The sequence below is a fragment of the Papaver somniferum genome, chromosome 6, assembly GCF_003573695.1.
Source record: "Papaver somniferum cultivar HN1 chromosome 6, ASM357369v1, whole genome shotgun sequence".
Classification (NCBI taxonomy): Eukaryota; Viridiplantae; Streptophyta; class Magnoliopsida; order Ranunculales; family Papaveraceae; genus Papaver; species Papaver somniferum.
The window spans coordinates 122353467-122371729 of record NC_039363.1 but is presented as its reverse complement, the minus strand read 5'-3'; the positions used below and the strand labels follow the sequence as shown (position 1 = coordinate 122371729).

At 34.8% G+C, this 18263-nt stretch overlaps 1 protein-coding gene across 1 annotated transcript; it reads right to left on the bottom strand.

The window, feature by feature from the left end:
* Positions 1 to 16009: 16009 nt before the first annotated feature.
* LOC113286123 (extensin-2-like) lies at positions 16010 to 17823 on the bottom strand. The gene has a single exon (XM_026534827.1). The coding sequence runs from the start codon at positions 17783 to 17785 to the stop codon at positions 16382 to 16384; it is 1404 nt and encodes a 467-aa protein (XP_026390612.1). The 5' UTR covers positions 17786 to 17823; the 3' UTR covers positions 16010 to 16381.
* Between the last annotated feature and the right edge of the window lie 440 nt (positions 17824 to 18263).

Below are 18263 nucleotides of genomic sequence, written 5' to 3'. Positions count from 1 at the left end.
TTACGGGTATACCTGTTCTAATTATTCCTAAAGAAATTTTGGCAATGAATTTTTTAACCAACATTCAATTATTTTAAAATCTAAATTCAAACATTTAAAGTTTTACAACAAACTCAAGTTTTAATACTACAAGTATGCAACTGAAACTGAAATCCTGCAAGCCTTAACACTGAAATAAGCTCACCAAGCAGCAAAATCTTCTCTCAGATTGCAAGGTTGAAGATCAAGTGTTCGCTCTCTCGGTTCCTTTTTACTATTTTTCTTATATTCATTGCAGTTCTCCAGATGACGACTAAGATAAGCAGTCCCATATGATTTATCGTCAAACTTGTATATACCTTGACACTTTGGACAATGCTTACACTTGGCTCTAGCCCCAGATTCTATAATATCGAAGTGCTCATGTACCCAAGATTTTCTCACACCAACTCTAGGCTTTGAAGTATAATAATCTTTTTGAGATTTCAACCATGTAACATATACAAAGAAACCATCAGTTCAAAAACAACATAACTTTGTGCAACCAACATTGTCACAAACCAAATAACATGAAAACAGTCAACATTGTTGGAAACCCTTTAGTGCACCAATAATGTTAATTAACTAAAATTCAAACCCAAATATCTTAAGTAGGAATTACCAATGGGTATTATTATTGTGGTTCTAGTTAATGGCAGGTCCATCCATTAGGAGTCCATTAATCGGTGGCCCATTTCTATAACAAATTAAAATTTTGGACCCAAAGTTTTATCCACTGGTCCAACCACACGTGTGACATTTTTTAAAATACCGAAAACAACCTTGATATACATCAATAACAGAACCAAATCCTAAATCATTTGTTTCATTTTCTCTCTCGGTTAGGAAAGCTCTGGCGATTGGCGATGAAGATTCAAAATCTTTGATCGATTTGATCAGATTCTGCAAGCAAGATTTTATTCCCTAAATTTACTCCTCTTTATCTCCTTCGATTGATCCTTTCTAACACCCAAAGAAAATGGTGAGATTTTTAATTTTTCTTTAGGGTTTAACATTTCCAGTCTTCTTCTTCATTAATCGAGTTTTTTATTTGTTGTAATAGTTTGTTTTCGTAGGTTCTTGCTGAAATTTGGGTGATTATTGTGTTAGATCTATTAGTTACAGTAGTACAAATCTAATTTTGAATGTTTGATTGTTGATCTATTAATTGGTTTGCATTTCTGATGATTTGTTTGGTTTGGTAATGGAATTTGTTTATTGAGCAGTTCATGTGTCCATTAGATAACGAAAATTGTTTAGATTATTCAGTAATTGGTGTGGATTGGGTTTATTCAAGGATGATTTTTGTAGTTATAAACATATAAAAGCTTACCAGGGAAGTTATCTGTTGATGTGCATAATGAATAGAGGCCTGTTTTTTCCTTAAAAAGAACTGAATGAATTGAGTGTATATTTGATTTATTGTCGAGAAATTGAGTACATCTTCTATAGAATGGATTTTGATTATGCAGGATATTTGATGAATTGACTGGAAATGAATTGAGTACGTCTTTTATAGACTGGAAAATGAATTGACTTTATATTTATTGTAGTTTTGAAACTACAAATTGTGTACGTCTGTTATAGACTGGAAATAATGAACTAGTATCAAACTGAATGCAATGTTGCTCTTCACTTTTTGGATCTTGGTGAGTATATATTTCATGTACTCAGAATTCTCACTTCTCAGTATTAAGATAATGATACAAAATCAGTGAATTAATACGTTTCTGACTATCAAAATGGTTACTTGTGCACAGGTAGCCATTGCAGATGGTCGATTAGTATCATCGAAATGTGGTTGTTAAGTAATTTTGTCAGTGTATAATCGTTGCACTTCATAAAAATCAGTGTATAAACGATGTACAATGTTATTTTCTCAGGGTATAAAGGCCACACTTCAGAAAATGTCAGTCTATAAGCGCTGCACTTCAGGAAAATTCAGTGTATAAACATTGTGCTGCGTTATTTGTCAATGCAATTTGGTGGTTTGGTAACCTTGCATTCTGAATTTGTTTTGTTTTTATTTTTTGTTACTAGATTTAATCATTTTAGTTTAACCTTGTGCATATGTTAATGACAATGTTACCACAATCCTAAACCTCGTTTAGCTTACATTCGATAGTCACAGTGTATATACACTGCACTGCCAAAAAGACACAATGTATATATATGTTGCACTGCTGAAAAGTCAGGGTGTATATATGATGCATCGCTGACAAAATCCCAGTGTGTATGCGCTGCACTGCTAAAAAATCTATGTATAATTTCTATATTGTGCTATTTCTCAGGTTATAAACGCTACACTCAAGAGAAAATCGTTGCATAAACGATATACTTTGTACTTCCTAACTTTATATATGGCGAAGCTTTCATACGCAGGTACTGTGTTATTTCTCGCCAGATTTCATTACTATCAGGAGTAGTTTAAACCAATGGATGAGTAGTGGTCCTTGTCAATGATTTAGCTGACAGTAGTGCTTCCAATCCAGAGGATTATCCTGAGTTTATTTTTTGATTTTTGGTAATTTTTGGTTTTGTTAAATTAGATCTTTGAGATCTTCGCCACGACTTCACTTAAAATTTTAGTTTCTATTCCGTTTCGTTAATGGTGTTGATGGTGTTGTTCATTTTGTACTCAAAAGGTGGCGGTGCTACTAGAATTTACAAGCAGTTGATAAACAAACAAGAGATCTAAAGCAAACGTCTACAAGATATGTAAGTTTATCCTCTCTTATTGTGTAAATTACAGTACACCATGATTTACTACAGACTCATCTCTCTGCTGTGAAGACAAGTGCACCATTTGCCAAAATGAAATTTACATCAGCCTGATTTGTGTTTGTGCCGCATTATGCATAGGTGTTAGATGGCATTAGTTATCTTTTCAAATGCTATCCCTGTTATGATAGTTAAAATCCACTGAAATATGAGTGTAGCAAATATGTACTGACACAATTGTGAAAGGAAGAATTGTTATCTTAGCATTATGCAAAGGTTTTAGATGGAATTAATTGGTTCGAATGCAATCATGTTATGATGTTTAAAAGACAATAGAAGTATGATTGTCGCTAATATGTACTGACCGTTGTGAAAGGAATAATTTCCTTTCTTTGCATTACGCATAGGTTATGTTGTCTGAACATACCAATAATGTTACTATGAAATTTCGTAGATTTGCTTGCATTCTATGAATCGGGGAATAAGAGTTTTTCATAGTACATAAATGACGTACTCCTAAAAATCAATTTCCATTTGTTCCTATTGTATCTTCCACTTGACTATTTTGTTGTCTTCCACATTATGTTAATTTAAAATGGTATCTAAAATGTATGTTAATTTTGCTGGAATTCAAGTCCATTAATGAGAGGTAAGAAATAAATTTCTTAGCTATAATATCAATTGAACTTTCTTTCTTGTATGTACGCTTTCTGAGGTTGAAGATGTTTATGATGTTGCTTGTATGGAGAGATAATCCCAGTAGCTCCTGCACAAATACCTTATACACGGATCTAAAAATGAAGTAGCAGTAGGTCAATGTGTACTAAATTCTTATTTGGCGAAGCCTTCATACACAGGTTTGTTTAGAATCTAACATAATAGAGAGAAATCACAGGGAAACTTGATATTGTTATGAGCTCATTTAGTCACTTAGATGGGGGAACTCTGGCTATAAATGGATTTTTTTGTGTAAAAAATTGTACATAAATCATGTACTCTGGGAAAACCACAGTGCATAAATGATGTACTATACAAAAACCACAGTACATATACCATACACTCTATAAAATTCATTTTATTTTGCCGCCTTCCATGCAAGATGGAAGTGTTAAAGTGTACGTATCACAGATGGATAAAAATGACCAATTATTTTGATTTACAGGTTAACATTTTCTGGTGCATGTAATGTACGGCATGTTTGTGCTTAAGATAACCATCTTCCTCTATTTCATTTTAGAAGGGACCTGAATGCCGATACAAGAGGAAAGATACAAGTTTAGGAAAGGATATGCCCTCTCTGTATTTGTAACATGAACAAGCCTGTTATATTTTGAGTTGAAGAGAGAAAGCAAATGTGAGACTGATCTAAGGAAATGGGATCTATGCAGATGATGGAAGCTTGTGACTCTCATACTGCATTACCAGGAGTTTGGAGTGTTTTGTGCAGACCAACTACACTTGGTGACTGACCTGTGGGGAACATTATCTTTTGTATCTTTTTTATTTTTGGTCCTCAAATGCCCAACTACACAAGTCAACTGAATGATCTCATTTATCAGTGGGAGATATAGAGAGGGAAAGGGAGAGAAAATAGGTCTTGTTAGATTTTATATTTAAATATTAGCCAAATGTTTTGTATAGCAGTCGAAAGGGATGAACGGAAAGAAGGGGTGTCTTCTTTGCCGATTTCCCTTTTAAAAAAAATTGTTGTTTCGTTCCAAGGTCGCCCACTCTCATACAATAGTCAAGTACTGTACTGTTAAGTTATGAATTACGTTGATGATAATGTAAAAAAGAAAACTTTTGTTCTTTCCTTATTATTCATACCATCAACTCAAAATCCAAATTTTGAACCCATATTTACTAAATAAGACCTACTTTTTTCAGTACAGCTAATATGTACCTACAATTTTTCCAGTATAGCTAATATGTAGCTACATTTTTCAGTATAACTGTTATGTACGTACAATTTTTCTCAGTATAGCCGATATATGTACCGATAGCTTCTTTTTCTTCAATATAAGGGATATGTGCCAATGTGTGCCTACCGTTGAAAATGTCAAAACCTACCTAATTTTTTTTTGGCGCAGTCGATATATAGCGACAATACATCATATACGTACTGTTGGATCATATACTGTAAAATAAATTTGAGAACGCAAAAACAGGATGACATGGCTATAAATCAGTATTATCAACCCTTGAGTTTCTATGAGATATCAGGTCATATACCAAATTGTAATTTCTAAACCATCAGATAAGTTGGGGCTTGATTTGCTTGATGTTTCTCACAATCAGTTCACGGGTGAAATTTCTTTGGGGATCACAGAGTAGAAGAACTTGCAAGGGTTGATTCTTTCTCATAATCGTCTTAGTCGAGAAATTCCTGCAAGAATTGGAAACTGAACATATCTTCAAGCGAATGATTCTTCGTCTAGTTTTTGATGATTTCATATGATTTCTTCACCACCGATATAGATTTTGATGATTCTCGTTTTTGTTTCTTACTCATTTTTGATAAATCAATAGTTGATGCATGTTTTGATGATTTTTGTTTCCGTTTCTATTCCTTTTTGATCGATCAATAGAAGAAACCTAGGGTTAGGTTGGATTTTTTTTCTTGCTTTCCTCTGTAGTTCGTAAAAGTACGTTGAGTTTTTCCCCAATAGAACGATGAGATACTACTCACACGTTTGGAGCAGGGGTTGTATATGTCTTTTCCATATTTTAAACAAATATGGATCCTAGGCTAAGTTATTATTTCGGATGGACTATACTATAAATAATTATTTGGACTTAGGACCAACCAACAAATTTTCCATATCTTAATCTAGTACTACATCAGCTGCAAACTCAGCTAGTTTGCATTTCGGGTGTTTGACTGCATTCATAGAATAGAAAACACACTTGGCTAGTTGGCTTCAAAGTTTAGACAAATAACAACTTAAAATTGAAGTAGTTACAAAAAGGAAGTTTCTACAGAGAGCTAAATTTTAACATATGATTACTGAATAATAACACCTTTATGGACCCCATTGATATAAACATTCACTGTGTACATATTTCGACCTTCCATTGCACAAACAAGGAGAAATGAAATGTCTCCCTAACAAATAAAACCAAGAACATAAACCTTAGGTTAAATTTAAGCAAACTGTGTTTAATGTTAACTCATCAAAAACATCCAATTAAGAGGTACATACGATCAGTCTCAAGGCAAATTTTGCACTGATTTTCAATGGCTCGAATAAGAAAACCATTGGATCAGTCCTATGATTTAAAATGGCTTATGATTGAATCTCCGCAATCTGCTGCATTGTGAAAACGTTTGTTATTTAATCCAATTCCTTCCCATAAATGCAATTACATTGAATATAAAGAATCTTAAACAACCCTTTGAAATCATATTGACCCTTCATTATCTACCATGAGAAAACTCAGCAAATTGCCTATTTCTATTTATTAGTATAACTATATCTTAATCTAAAGAAGTTAAACTATTGAGCAATCATAGTCATACTGGCATGAATTAAATCAGTTTCAGAGAGCTGATGCTTGGAACATTTCTTTTTAGATAATCTAATAATCTAAGATTGTACTGTAACTACTGTTAGATTGAGAGAAATTGTACCTCAGATTACTTTTAGCTCCTTGAAGAGGTGAAAAAAAATCCCGAAATCCAATTCCAACATACACAAAAGATTAACAAAACAAAGTCAGAAAATCACAGAATCAATTAATCAAACATAAAACAGATAAATTCCGAATTGAAATAAAAAACAAAATCCTAAACAGATAAAACTCCAAATTGAAAATCACATAATCAAATATATTATAATTGTTTTTAATCCTACCTTCCGTTATTGGATTTTTGTTGCCTGCTATGGTGATCTACACAGCGAATTTGAGTTGAGAATTCACAGATCGAGCGAAGAGTGAAAAAGAAAATGCAGTCTGTCTGAGAAGGAGAGAAGAAGAGGCCGAAGTGAAAAGAGAAGCAAATGAAAGTTAGGATGCTTAGGGTTAGGTATTTTATATCGTCACTTCAATGGCTGCGATTCATTCTAGGATAGATAATCTAAGGGTTAGGGAATATTGGGCGGGTGAGTGGGTCGGTTCAGGTGACGGAAGTTTCTACCGAAACCGATCCAACATAAGCTGGGTTCTAGCGTGCCTCACCCATAGTCGACCCACGCCTAGGTGGGTTGGTCGGGTGCGGGTATTTTTCGGCGGGTGTGGGTTGGGTCGGTGGATTGAGTCGGTTATGTGCAGCCCTAGGCATGTCATTTAGATCGCATTGACCTTTTGTAAGAAAACTATTAATGGGGCTTCACATTCCAATAAAGGGGCTTCACTAATAAGACAAAAAAGGGTCACCTGTTAGTAATTTCAAAAAACCCCTATCTGAATTTTTTTTATAATGGCTAAACAACCCTCATTAGGTTAAATCAGTGATAATTAGAGATAAAAAAAATTATAATTAATAATTAGATTAGATCAGTGATTTCGATTTATAATTAGTGATAAAAAAATTACAATTAGTCTTATCGGTTTTGTAGAGAAGGAAAAAAGAGAAGAAAAAAAGGATTTTTGGAAAAAAAAACTCTAGATTGATTTTTTTTTTTAGCCGTAAAGATAATTTTACGGTTTGATAATAATAAGCTCCTAACCGTAAATTGAGGAAAATTCTAAAAAACTAAAAAAACCAGTTACGATTGGGTAAAAAAACAACCTAACCATGAATTTGCTTAAAAACCCAGTGGTTGGGTGAATAAACAACCCAACCGTAAATTTGCTTACGGTTAGATTTGATTATTAGTTACCAACCGTAAAATAAACTACTGATTCATATATGGTTTGATAATAAAATCCGTGAATTTTTAGTTTGTTAAATCAAGAATATTTGGGATATGCATGTTAAGTTTATTTAGGGAATCAGATTTCTTTAGTCCCGTGTCATTGAGTAAATCTCTACAAGATCATTCTTCCTAAAATATGTCAACTTATTCCTTTGAAGATATTCAATCCGGTAACGAGGGTTCGCAAAAGTTTATGAAAATTCAACGAGACTAATTCCTTTTTCCATTTATCTCACAAAACTAAAAAATCTCAACTTTAACTTATCTTCCCTAAAAAAATCTTAACAGATCTCTACTAGTGAACCGTTAATGTACTGGGGATTTTACGGCTAGTTAAATTTAAAGCAAACCCAAACGTAACATAAATACGGTTGGTTTATTTGAACTCAAACCCAACCATAGATCTATTAAAAGCTTGTGAAATTGTTTTTCAATTAACTAATATTTTTAGGTTGGGTTTCTTTATATTGATCTTAGATTCCACTAAAAAAGATGAAGTTTAGAAGAAGAAGAAAATGAGGATACTTTTGTATTAAGCTTTTGATATTAACTTTTAGGTTTTCATCTTCGATGGAGGGTAATTTAAACATTTTTCATTGCCTCAAGATATCCCATAACTAATTTTTTAGTCACTAGGAATCCATGTGAAGCCTCTCTATTGAAATGTGAAACTCCAATAATAGGCCTCTTTTGTAAACCCTTTACCTTGTTACATCAACCACACACTGGACAAATTCAAACGAAAAAAAATAAAATAAAAAATTAACCAGATCCCATCAGAACAGTTCCAATTTGTTAAAACAACGTGGAGTTAGTGGAAGTCCATAAACAAAGACTAAAGAGGTTAGTAGTCTCTTCCAATTTTGTTCTATAATGCAATGCAAATCAATATTTGTTCTTCTATTGTATTATTCGAGACGATAACAAATTGCCGGATATTTTTCTTGACCGGCAGAAAAGATTTATTGATAAAAAGAACAACGATATAAAAAGCTTATACCACCATAGTTATAAGGAAGCAAAAAAATAAAACAAACAGAGAGGAGCAAGCCTTTAAGGTGAAAAAATGTCAAACTAAAATCCAGGCCAATTGGCCATTACGTCACTGTGAGGACTATTTTCGGTAGACAAGATAAAAAGCATGCGTCCGAATGTAGTGGGTGCAATATTTGAATGAATTTTGTTTCATTTTTCATTTCTTTTCATTTTGAGTTATAGCCATGGCATGGTAGGATCAGCCACAGTCATATTCGGAAGATATATCATTTGAATAAACTCCCGAATATATGATGACCCAAAAATCAGAATTTTAGAAAAACATAATTTTTTTAAATTTCGAACTTGTAATAATCGGAGGAAATATAATTTACATAAACTCCCGAATGTATATTGCCTAACCTTCTAAAATGGCCCTTGAAACCACCTAGAGCCATGACATGGTAAGATCTGCCACAGTCATATTCGAAAGATATGTCATTTGAATAAACTCCCGTATATACGATGGCCCAAAAATCAGAATTTTTTGGTTTTGAGCTTGTAATAATCGGAAGATATTGCATTTGCATAAACTTCCGAATGTATGTTGGCTAACCTTCAAAAATCCTTAGTTTTGCGCCTCTTGGAACCACTTAGAGCCATGGCATTGTTTGTTATGCAACAAGCGTATTCGGAAGATATTGCATTTGCATAAACTTCCGAATGTACAATGACCCAAAATTCAGAATTTTTGGAAAAACAAAATTTTTCTAGTTTTGAACTTGTAATAATCGGAAGATATTGCATTTGCATAAACTTCCAAATGTATGTTGGCTAACCTTTAAAAATCCTTAGGTTTGCGCCTCTTGGAACCACTTAGAGCCATGTCATTGTTTGTTATGCAACAAGCGTATTCGGAAGATATTGCATTTGCATAAACTTCCGAATGTACAATGACCCAAAATTCAGAATTTTTGAAAAAACAAAATTTTTCTAGTTTTGAACTTGTAATAATCGGAAGATATTGCATTTGCATAAACTTCCGAATGTATGTTGGCTAACCTTTAAAAATCCTAAGGTTTGCGCCTCTTGGAAAGGTCCTAGAGCCATGGCATGGTTTGTTATGCAACAAGCATATTCAGAAGATATTGCATTTGCATAAACTTCCGAATGTACAATGGCCCAAAATCAGAATTTTTGAAAAACCAAAATTTTTCTGGTTTTGAACTTGTAATAATTGGAAGATATTGCATTTGCATAAACTTCCGAATGTATGTTGGCTAACCTTTAAAAATCCTTAGGTTTGCGCCTCTTGGAACGACCTAGAGCGATGTCATGGTTTGTTATGCAACAAGCATATTCGGAAGATATTGCATTTGCATAAACTTCCGATGTACAATGGCCCAAAAATCAGAATTTTTGAAAAACCAAAATTTCTCTGGTTTTGAACTTGTAATAATCGGAAGATATTGCATTTGCATAAACTTCCGAATGTATGTTGGGTAATCGGAAGATATTAATAATATTTTCTACCGAATGATATAAGGCCCCAAAACTATTTCAGTTTCAACATTTTACAATCAGAAGAATAGAATATTATATTCTCTTCCGAATATATACTGGCCCCAAAATGAGATTTTTCCTAAATAACAATTTTGAGAACTTTTCAATAATATGTATATCCGGTAGTTAGTGTATTTCCGATTATTGTGTCTCTACATCAATATATTCGGAAGTCAAAAAATTCTTTAATCTACCGATTATATCCTTTTTGTTCACAGGAAGATATGACCAACAATATTCAGAAGTTAATCTATAACTCTATCTCCCGAATACTGTCGATGTTCTTGAGAAATGAAGAACACGACTACATTCGGGAGTTAAAAATCATGCATATCTCCCAAATCTGAGAAAAAACAGAAAACCTTAGAATTTTTTTTTCTTCGATTCGTCGAATTAAAGCGACATAAACCCAAAAAATGATAGAATATTATCTAATTGGGGAAATTTGAAGTTTCCGGAGTGTTTGGCTATCAGATTCTCCACCACCAACTACATCCGCGGCTTCGCGTCCGTCGCGTTCTTCGTCACTTTCAACAACAATCTCTTTATTTTTTGTTAAAATTCCAATATTTGGATCGATACCACAAGCAACGTTTTTAGTTTTAGCTCTTTGGGGTTCATTACCCTTACCCGTGATTTTATAAACGAATCGAAGATGTTTTTATTTGACGATTCATAACGACGACGATGATGAATTGAAGAAGAAGAGTTGAAATGAAGGAAATTGAAATCAGATTTTGGTTTTTATTTTTATTTTTTCTTGAAAGGCATAAATGTAACTTCAAATTCCTATAAGGTGTCCCTTAACTAGTGTCCTTATATGGGTATAAATCAATGTCCCTTAAATCCTTTTGAGTTACCCCTAAAAATGCCAGGATTAAAAGAACATCCGGAGTTTTTAATAGCAAAATCGTATATCATGTCTTGTCAATTTTTCTTAAGGGTTGAATGGACAACCGCTCCTGAAAACAATAGAATGAGATTAATCCCAAAGTATTAGCGGAAGAACCATAATCAATACATTGGCTATCCTAAGAAAAAATACAAATATACCTGAAAGTTGCCATCATTGTAAAATTAAACAACACTTATCAAATCAGCAATGTGATAACAATAACAAGAGATTATCTGGAAAAGGGTATCCATTTAACTAGTTAAAGCAACAAAAATTACTTGATCACAATACTCAGTCATCAGTTTATGCAACTGCCCCCATCCCATGAGGTGAGAACCTTGTCACAAACAAGATACTAATAACACTTTGTGACTACACTGTCAAACAGGACGCCAATACCATTGTGTGCGCTTCATTCCGTTTAGTAGAATGACTTTTCAATTCATGAAACTGTTAACTGAGCGAGGCCTTCTTATGGTATTCACCCCAAGGAGAGGAACAACAGATAAACGATCGAATGGGAGCTCTGGTAAGTTGACTTAATCAACGTGACATGTATGACATCAAACCTATTTTTTTCTCGTAAACTGGAACTTGTGTTGGCAGAAACCCTTCATCACCATTGATAATCACAGGTTCATAGTTGCATCAACGATTAAACCTAAAACATTAACATTTTTAATTTTACAAACCCTGAATATAAATTATACTTCCTCCATCCCAAATTAATTGAGCTATTTGTAGTTTGCACAATTATTAAGGCAAGAAGAAAATGATAGCATGTTTAAGTATTTTTTACAATTATATCCTTATGGATAATAACTAGTAAAACTTAGAAATGATTTATCTCTTAAACTATATCACGGTTTTTCGTAAACTTTATGCCGTTGAAAAGCATTTTAAAACACTTATGTAACGAATATAAACATGGCCATTAAATTATACATATTTCTTATAGTAATAATAATCAATTAAAATGGTAGTTTTAGATATACCTCCTTGATTAGTGAGATAGTTCAATTATTTTTGGGGCAAAATGTAAATCCAATTAGCTAAATTAATTTGGGGCGGAGGGAGTAATAACCTAAATGAAGAAAGATCCATGCCTTCCCTAATGAAATTATGCGAGTAGTTTGACGGGAAATTTCAATTAGTAACCTAAACATACCTTACCTAGGTTTTCTTTTATGAGTATTCTCCCTCACTTTCTCTTCCCGCTGGAACAATTGACGCAAACGTTGGTCATTACCTATTTTAAGAAAATCTCGACAGAAATCCTACCCAGGCTTGACAAAAAATTTCTACCCTGACTTGACAGTAGGTGGAAAAGAGCTTTGACGAATTTGGGCGATCATCTACTGCCCCCAAAAACAATTTTCTTTGATTTACCCATAGCTTAAGCCAAGGAAGTCTTTGCATACATCCACCCCTGCTCGTAAGTGGTTGTAGTTGCATATAAATGGAAAACTAGAGAAGTTGAAATTGTGATGAAATCGGTCCCGTTTCACTAAGGAGAGAGACATGGTGGTTGTAATACCACTACACCATTTACATTTTCAACCGCCAACACGACTTACTTATTTTCTCATCGTGGGTGCATTGCTACACCTCACGTATTGTAGACCGCCAGACCAAAACCATAGTGAATATTCCCATGTGACATAACTGATGTTTCGAGCATCGTTACGTCTATTTTATAGACGTGTATCTATTTGGTCAATCATTGACTAGTCAGACTATTGGTCTTAGCATATTTATGAGTCTAACATGATTCTCAGCGGTGAATCTTGCATGCACCGTAGAGACACATTATTTTGGTAAATGAAGCATAAAATGTCCGCTGAGACAATCAATGATGCTTTGTATATCATAAACGTATAGAGTCTGATATGATTTAACATTGACAATATTGGCACATTAAAGTGCTATCTGAGGAAGCAATAACATGGGTATTTTATATATCTGGGAATTTGTTTGAATATATAAATGCTGACGCTGACGCTGGCAATAATCACAAGATATTTAATTTTAGTTGTGGTAGTAAGACCAATTAAATATTGGTAGCAGGACCAATTAAATTTTGGTAGCATGACCAATTGAAATTATGCTTGATAAAGCATTAGGTAGTAAAATCTAATATGACAGAAAGACCACCAAATAAGTGGAAAAGAGGGATCGACCATTGGTGAAAGACGGACAACCAATGGGCAGTGGAAATGATCGTTGGTGCAAGAGGGAACGACTAGGTGGTGGTAAAAGGACCTACCACTTGGTGGTGATGAAACCAGACAATGGTAGCGGGTCTATTCCTGGTTATTTTTGTATTTTGTTGGTCCTTATGGAATTATTTTGATATTTTATGAGGATTTAATCTCGAATGAATCACCAAATATGATTTCGATATGAAGATCAAAACTTAGGAAACAATTTTAAAATAATATAATATATTAATATATTAAACGGTACAAATACCGGTTAGGAGGGTAGCGGGACATCCCAGGTTGCTTTATATATCATATGGTCTTTGAAGCAAAAGAGAATCTAGAAGAATCTTGATGGAAAGACCAAATCTTAGATAAAAGAGTTTTTAATTAAAATAATATTTAAAAGATATAAGGGAATGGGGGCCCGACCATGCTGTTGGCATGGTTGGACGACCGACATCGATGACACACGTTTTCCACTTTTTAATTATCTTTTTGTTTTACTACTTTTATTCCTCTTTGCATCATATGCTCTCATAATCATAATTTGACATGCTTTTAAGACCATTTGTTTTAGTACACCCACGCCATTTTTTCAAGACTATCCAGTAGTAGCCAATATGTTCGAGAGACGAATATTCATCATAAATTTATAGAATTCAACTAAGAATAGCTATAAATCAACGGATTTTGATTGACAGGAAATTTCTATGAAATCAATTCTAGAATGTTGTAAATTGCTCTATACTAGCAAACAATCTATTTAAGAGCATTATGTTTATTCCAGAACTAGGAAAGAATGGTGGTAACACTATACAGATTCTGAATGTATATTCTATATAATTATAAAACTTGCGGGAAGTATTGCACTAGTAGTGTTTTGTGATCTCAACAGAGTGAGTTTTGAATACTAAAATGAACACTGAGTCACATGGTATAAATAGTAAAATATATAGAATAATGAGAGCTCAGCTGGGCGAGGCTCTAATATTATAAACATACTTATGTTTTGAAGAGGCTACAAGATCAACATAAGATGCCTGCAACAAGAGCATTCTCTTGCGGAATATAAAATATAAATTTTATACTTTTGATGACGGGTCAGAGACATAAAAAATTGTGATATGTTTTTATAGTAGTGTAGAGGAGATTTAACGATTTCGCCTTCGTCAAAAATCCGCCATCAAGACTCTAGTAATCAAATCAAGCGACTTCGAGTTTTGGAATTAAACTTGACAAACAAACTTAACAAACCAACGTTTGGTGGGTTCAACCGAGCAATGCTCTAACTAGCATAGCCCATGTTTTAGTTACGAGCATGATGGTAATATGCCACTGCTACCAAAGTTCTTTTTACCAAATCACCGCATCTGCAAATCCAGAGTGTCCTCTAGCCTTCCCATCCAAATAGATCTTAATCAATTCTAGGCTAGGGGTGACCCAACCAATCGAGATGGTTGTTGTTGATTGTGTGATGATGCGTTTACTGGAGGTGGCATACCAGGTAACACATGAGGGCAGATTTGTTTTTCCAAAGTGAACTCCTGTTGAAGTTTAAGTGTCATCTTTACAATAAAAAAAAGAAAACAGAACGAGGTGATTACAGTTTTAGGGTCTCTTATTTGTAATATCTGGTTGATTGTTGTGTGAATGTCATGGATGTTATGAGAAATGGAAAGAATATGTATATGTATATATATGGTACTGCATATTTTTCTATTTGTCTTTTCTTTGAATCATTGAGAAACATAATTTTTGCATAGAAGCACTAAAGAGCCATAGATATAAATAACTTTGTATGGGGCTTACATTGAAGTACCGTTGGTTGATATGTGTAGGGAATCAGGATATACCATGTGATATTCCCTCATGCAACATGTCTTATTACCGTACTTGTTGTGAAATTATAACCAGCCGTGTGAAGAACAATCAAAACCCTCGCTCTCTCCTAAAAAAGAAATTTGAAAAGCCAACTGGTGTGAAACAGTTTTCTGCTCAGATTTGCACCATTAGAATGAAGCTAATATGAGCAGGTCAGTTATATCAAAACCTCTTTTACTTCTTAAGCTTTATTTTTAATAATTTGATTTCTGTCATTCTAGCGTTTAATTTTCTTTTTAGTTTAAAAGGAGGTGTGATGGTTTTCGTCAGCAACAAGATCATGTTCAACACCCTTTTACTAAAACATCAACAACAATAATCCATTTCAAGACCGAGTTTTTGATTATGATGCAGACTAATTTCTGACAATTCAGATTTAGATCCGTGATGATCGATTGTGTTACTTTGTTACTATGTTCGTGTTTTAAACTCTAAGAAATGGTTAGATCTCTAAAAGGTCCTAACACTTCTACTGAATGTATAATTGTTAATAGGTTTAGCTTTCTTTCTACGAGTTAGTTTATCTTTGATGAGTCATGAAACAATTAGAACTCAGTTGAGAAATCTCCATTGTAACTTTTTAACTAGCTTTGATGTTTATAAGATTATTGGATTGTTAAGTCTGGGTCAGTCATGTAACCAATCATGATTTGGGTTTATTATTAATGTAACTCAAGTTATTTTGAAAGGATTGTTTTCACCAGCAACTCCTAAAGAATCCACTAAAATCCTTATCTAATTCGTTGGAAACTTTTTTGTTTGGGGTATAACAGAGGTTTGGCCATAAGAACTGGGTCGTGTATACATGTTGACCCTTATGCATATTAATTTTAATACAATATGTTTCATAAGAAATAACCAGCAGGGATATGAAAAGAATAAAAATTGTGTGAACCAATAAAAGATTATATTACGCCAGAGAGAACCCAAAACCCAGTCACACACATACATACTGAATCTTTTAGAAAATAAAAATAAAAGTAAATCAAAAGGAATCAACCCATTATGTGTTTATATGCAACCAATCAACCTTTACTTTAAGATGTTGATTGTCAAAATAAACAAAAGTATGACTCCCTTAAAACATGTGAAATGCCATAAAACTTAAATAAATCCGGTGAATGAAGAAAAAGATAGATGCATGTGAAGGAGCTGGTTAGAACATGTCACTGTTGTAATTAACTGGGAACACAAATGAGGTGATAATGGAAGTCTTTGGTAAAATATTACGGTGGTGGGGTGTACTTTAGTGGTCGGAGAGGTTTTTAGTAGTAGGTTGCTGGTGGTGGTGGAGATGGATAGGCATATTTGGGAGCGACGTAAGCCGGTAATGGTGGTGATGGATATACGTATTTCGCAGCGACGTATGTAGGTGATGGGTAGACTTTGGGAACGACGTAGGCTGGTGACGGGTAGACTTTGGGAGCAACGTATTTGGGGGCGACGTAAGCAGGTGATGGATAGACTTTGGGAACGACGTAAGCTGGTGATGGGTAGACTTTGGGAGCGACATAAGCTGGTGATGGGTAGGATTTGGAAGAGACGTATTTGGGAGCAACATAAGCTGGTGGTGGTGTTGATGAGTACACGTATTTAGGGGCTACATAAGCTGGTGATGGATAGACTTTGGGAGCGACATATTTGGGGGCGACATAAGCTGGTGATGTGTGAACTTTGGGAGCGACGTAGGCTGGTGATGGATAGACTCTGGGAGCGACGTATTTAGGGGAAACATAAGCTGGTGGTGGTGGTGATGCGTACACATATTTGGGGGTTACATAAGCCGGTGATGGGTATACTTTGGGAGTGACGTAAGCTGGTGATGGATAGACCTTAGGAGCGACATAAGCCGGTGGCGGTGGTGATGGGTACACATATTTAGGAGCTACATATGCTGGTGGTGGTGGTGATGAATACACATATTTGGGAGCTACGTAAGTTGGAGATGGGTACACTATGGGAGCGACATAAGCTGGTGATGGATATACTTTGGGAGCGACGTAAGCTACTGGTGGTGGTGGTGGTGACGTGTACACATATTTAGGAGCTACGTAAGTTGTAGAAGGGTACATTTTGGGAGCAACGTAAGCTGGTGATGGGTATACTTTGGAAGCGACGTAAACTGGTGATGGGTAAACTTTGGGAGCGACGTAAGCTGGTGGTGGTGATGATGCGTATACATATTTAGGAGCTACGTAAGCTGGAGATGGGTACACTTTGGGAGCAACATAAGCTGGTGACGGGTACACTTTGGGAACGACGTAAGCTGGTGATGGGTAAATTTTGGGAGAGACATATTTGGGAGAGACGTAAGCTGGTGATTGATAAACTGTGGGAGCGACATATTTAGGAGCATGGTAAGCTGGTGATGGGTAGGCTTTGGGAGCAACATAAGCCGGTGATGGGTAGACTTTATGAGCAGCATATTTGGGAACCACGTAAGCTGGCGATGTATAAACTTTGGGAACGATGTAAGCTGGTGATGGGTAGACCTTTGGGATGACGTAAGTTCGTTTAGGATGATATACATTGACAGTAGCTTCCACAATTGGTTTCTCGTATGAAGTTTCTTTGTAATTGGAAGTATATGGCTCGTACTCAGCCAATACAACATTGACTACAAAAAAGAAGGCTAAAGCAGAAACTAGAGAAACCGATAGCCGTGCCATGATGAGCAATGGAGGCAAGGGAGAAACTAAAAATATTTAACAAGTTGTTCTTTGCTGAACTTATGATGAATAGAGAGACCTCTAATCCCATTTATATAGTGAAAATTGGTTGACAAGTTCATATCGATAATATATATTGTTATCTTGAATTATAGAGGGAATTTTATGATGAGTCTGAATTAAATGTATGTCATTGAGATGTGAGGACACGACGATGGAGAATTCAGCGGTGCTTAGTGGTATGTAGTTGGAATTAGAGGATTTTTGAGGTGGAAAAAAAATACTAGTTCGATCTGAACAAGCCTGTCCAAGAATATGTACAAAAGGTCGCTAATACTCGTACCATTTCCAAAGCATGTCACGACAGTGGCACCCTTTATGCCTTTAAATTGACCTTCTCTTCCACTGCTTAAGCCTGTACCTCGTTACATCAACCCACGCACGTTGGAGTTTGGACTCGATCAAGAAGAAGAAGCTA

What these genes read in the sequence shown, in the direction of transcription:
- LOC113286123 (XM_026534827.1), bottom strand. Translation starts at nt 17,785, where the DNA reads ATGGCACGGCTATCGGTTTCTCTAGTTTCTGCTTTAGCCTTCTTTTTT.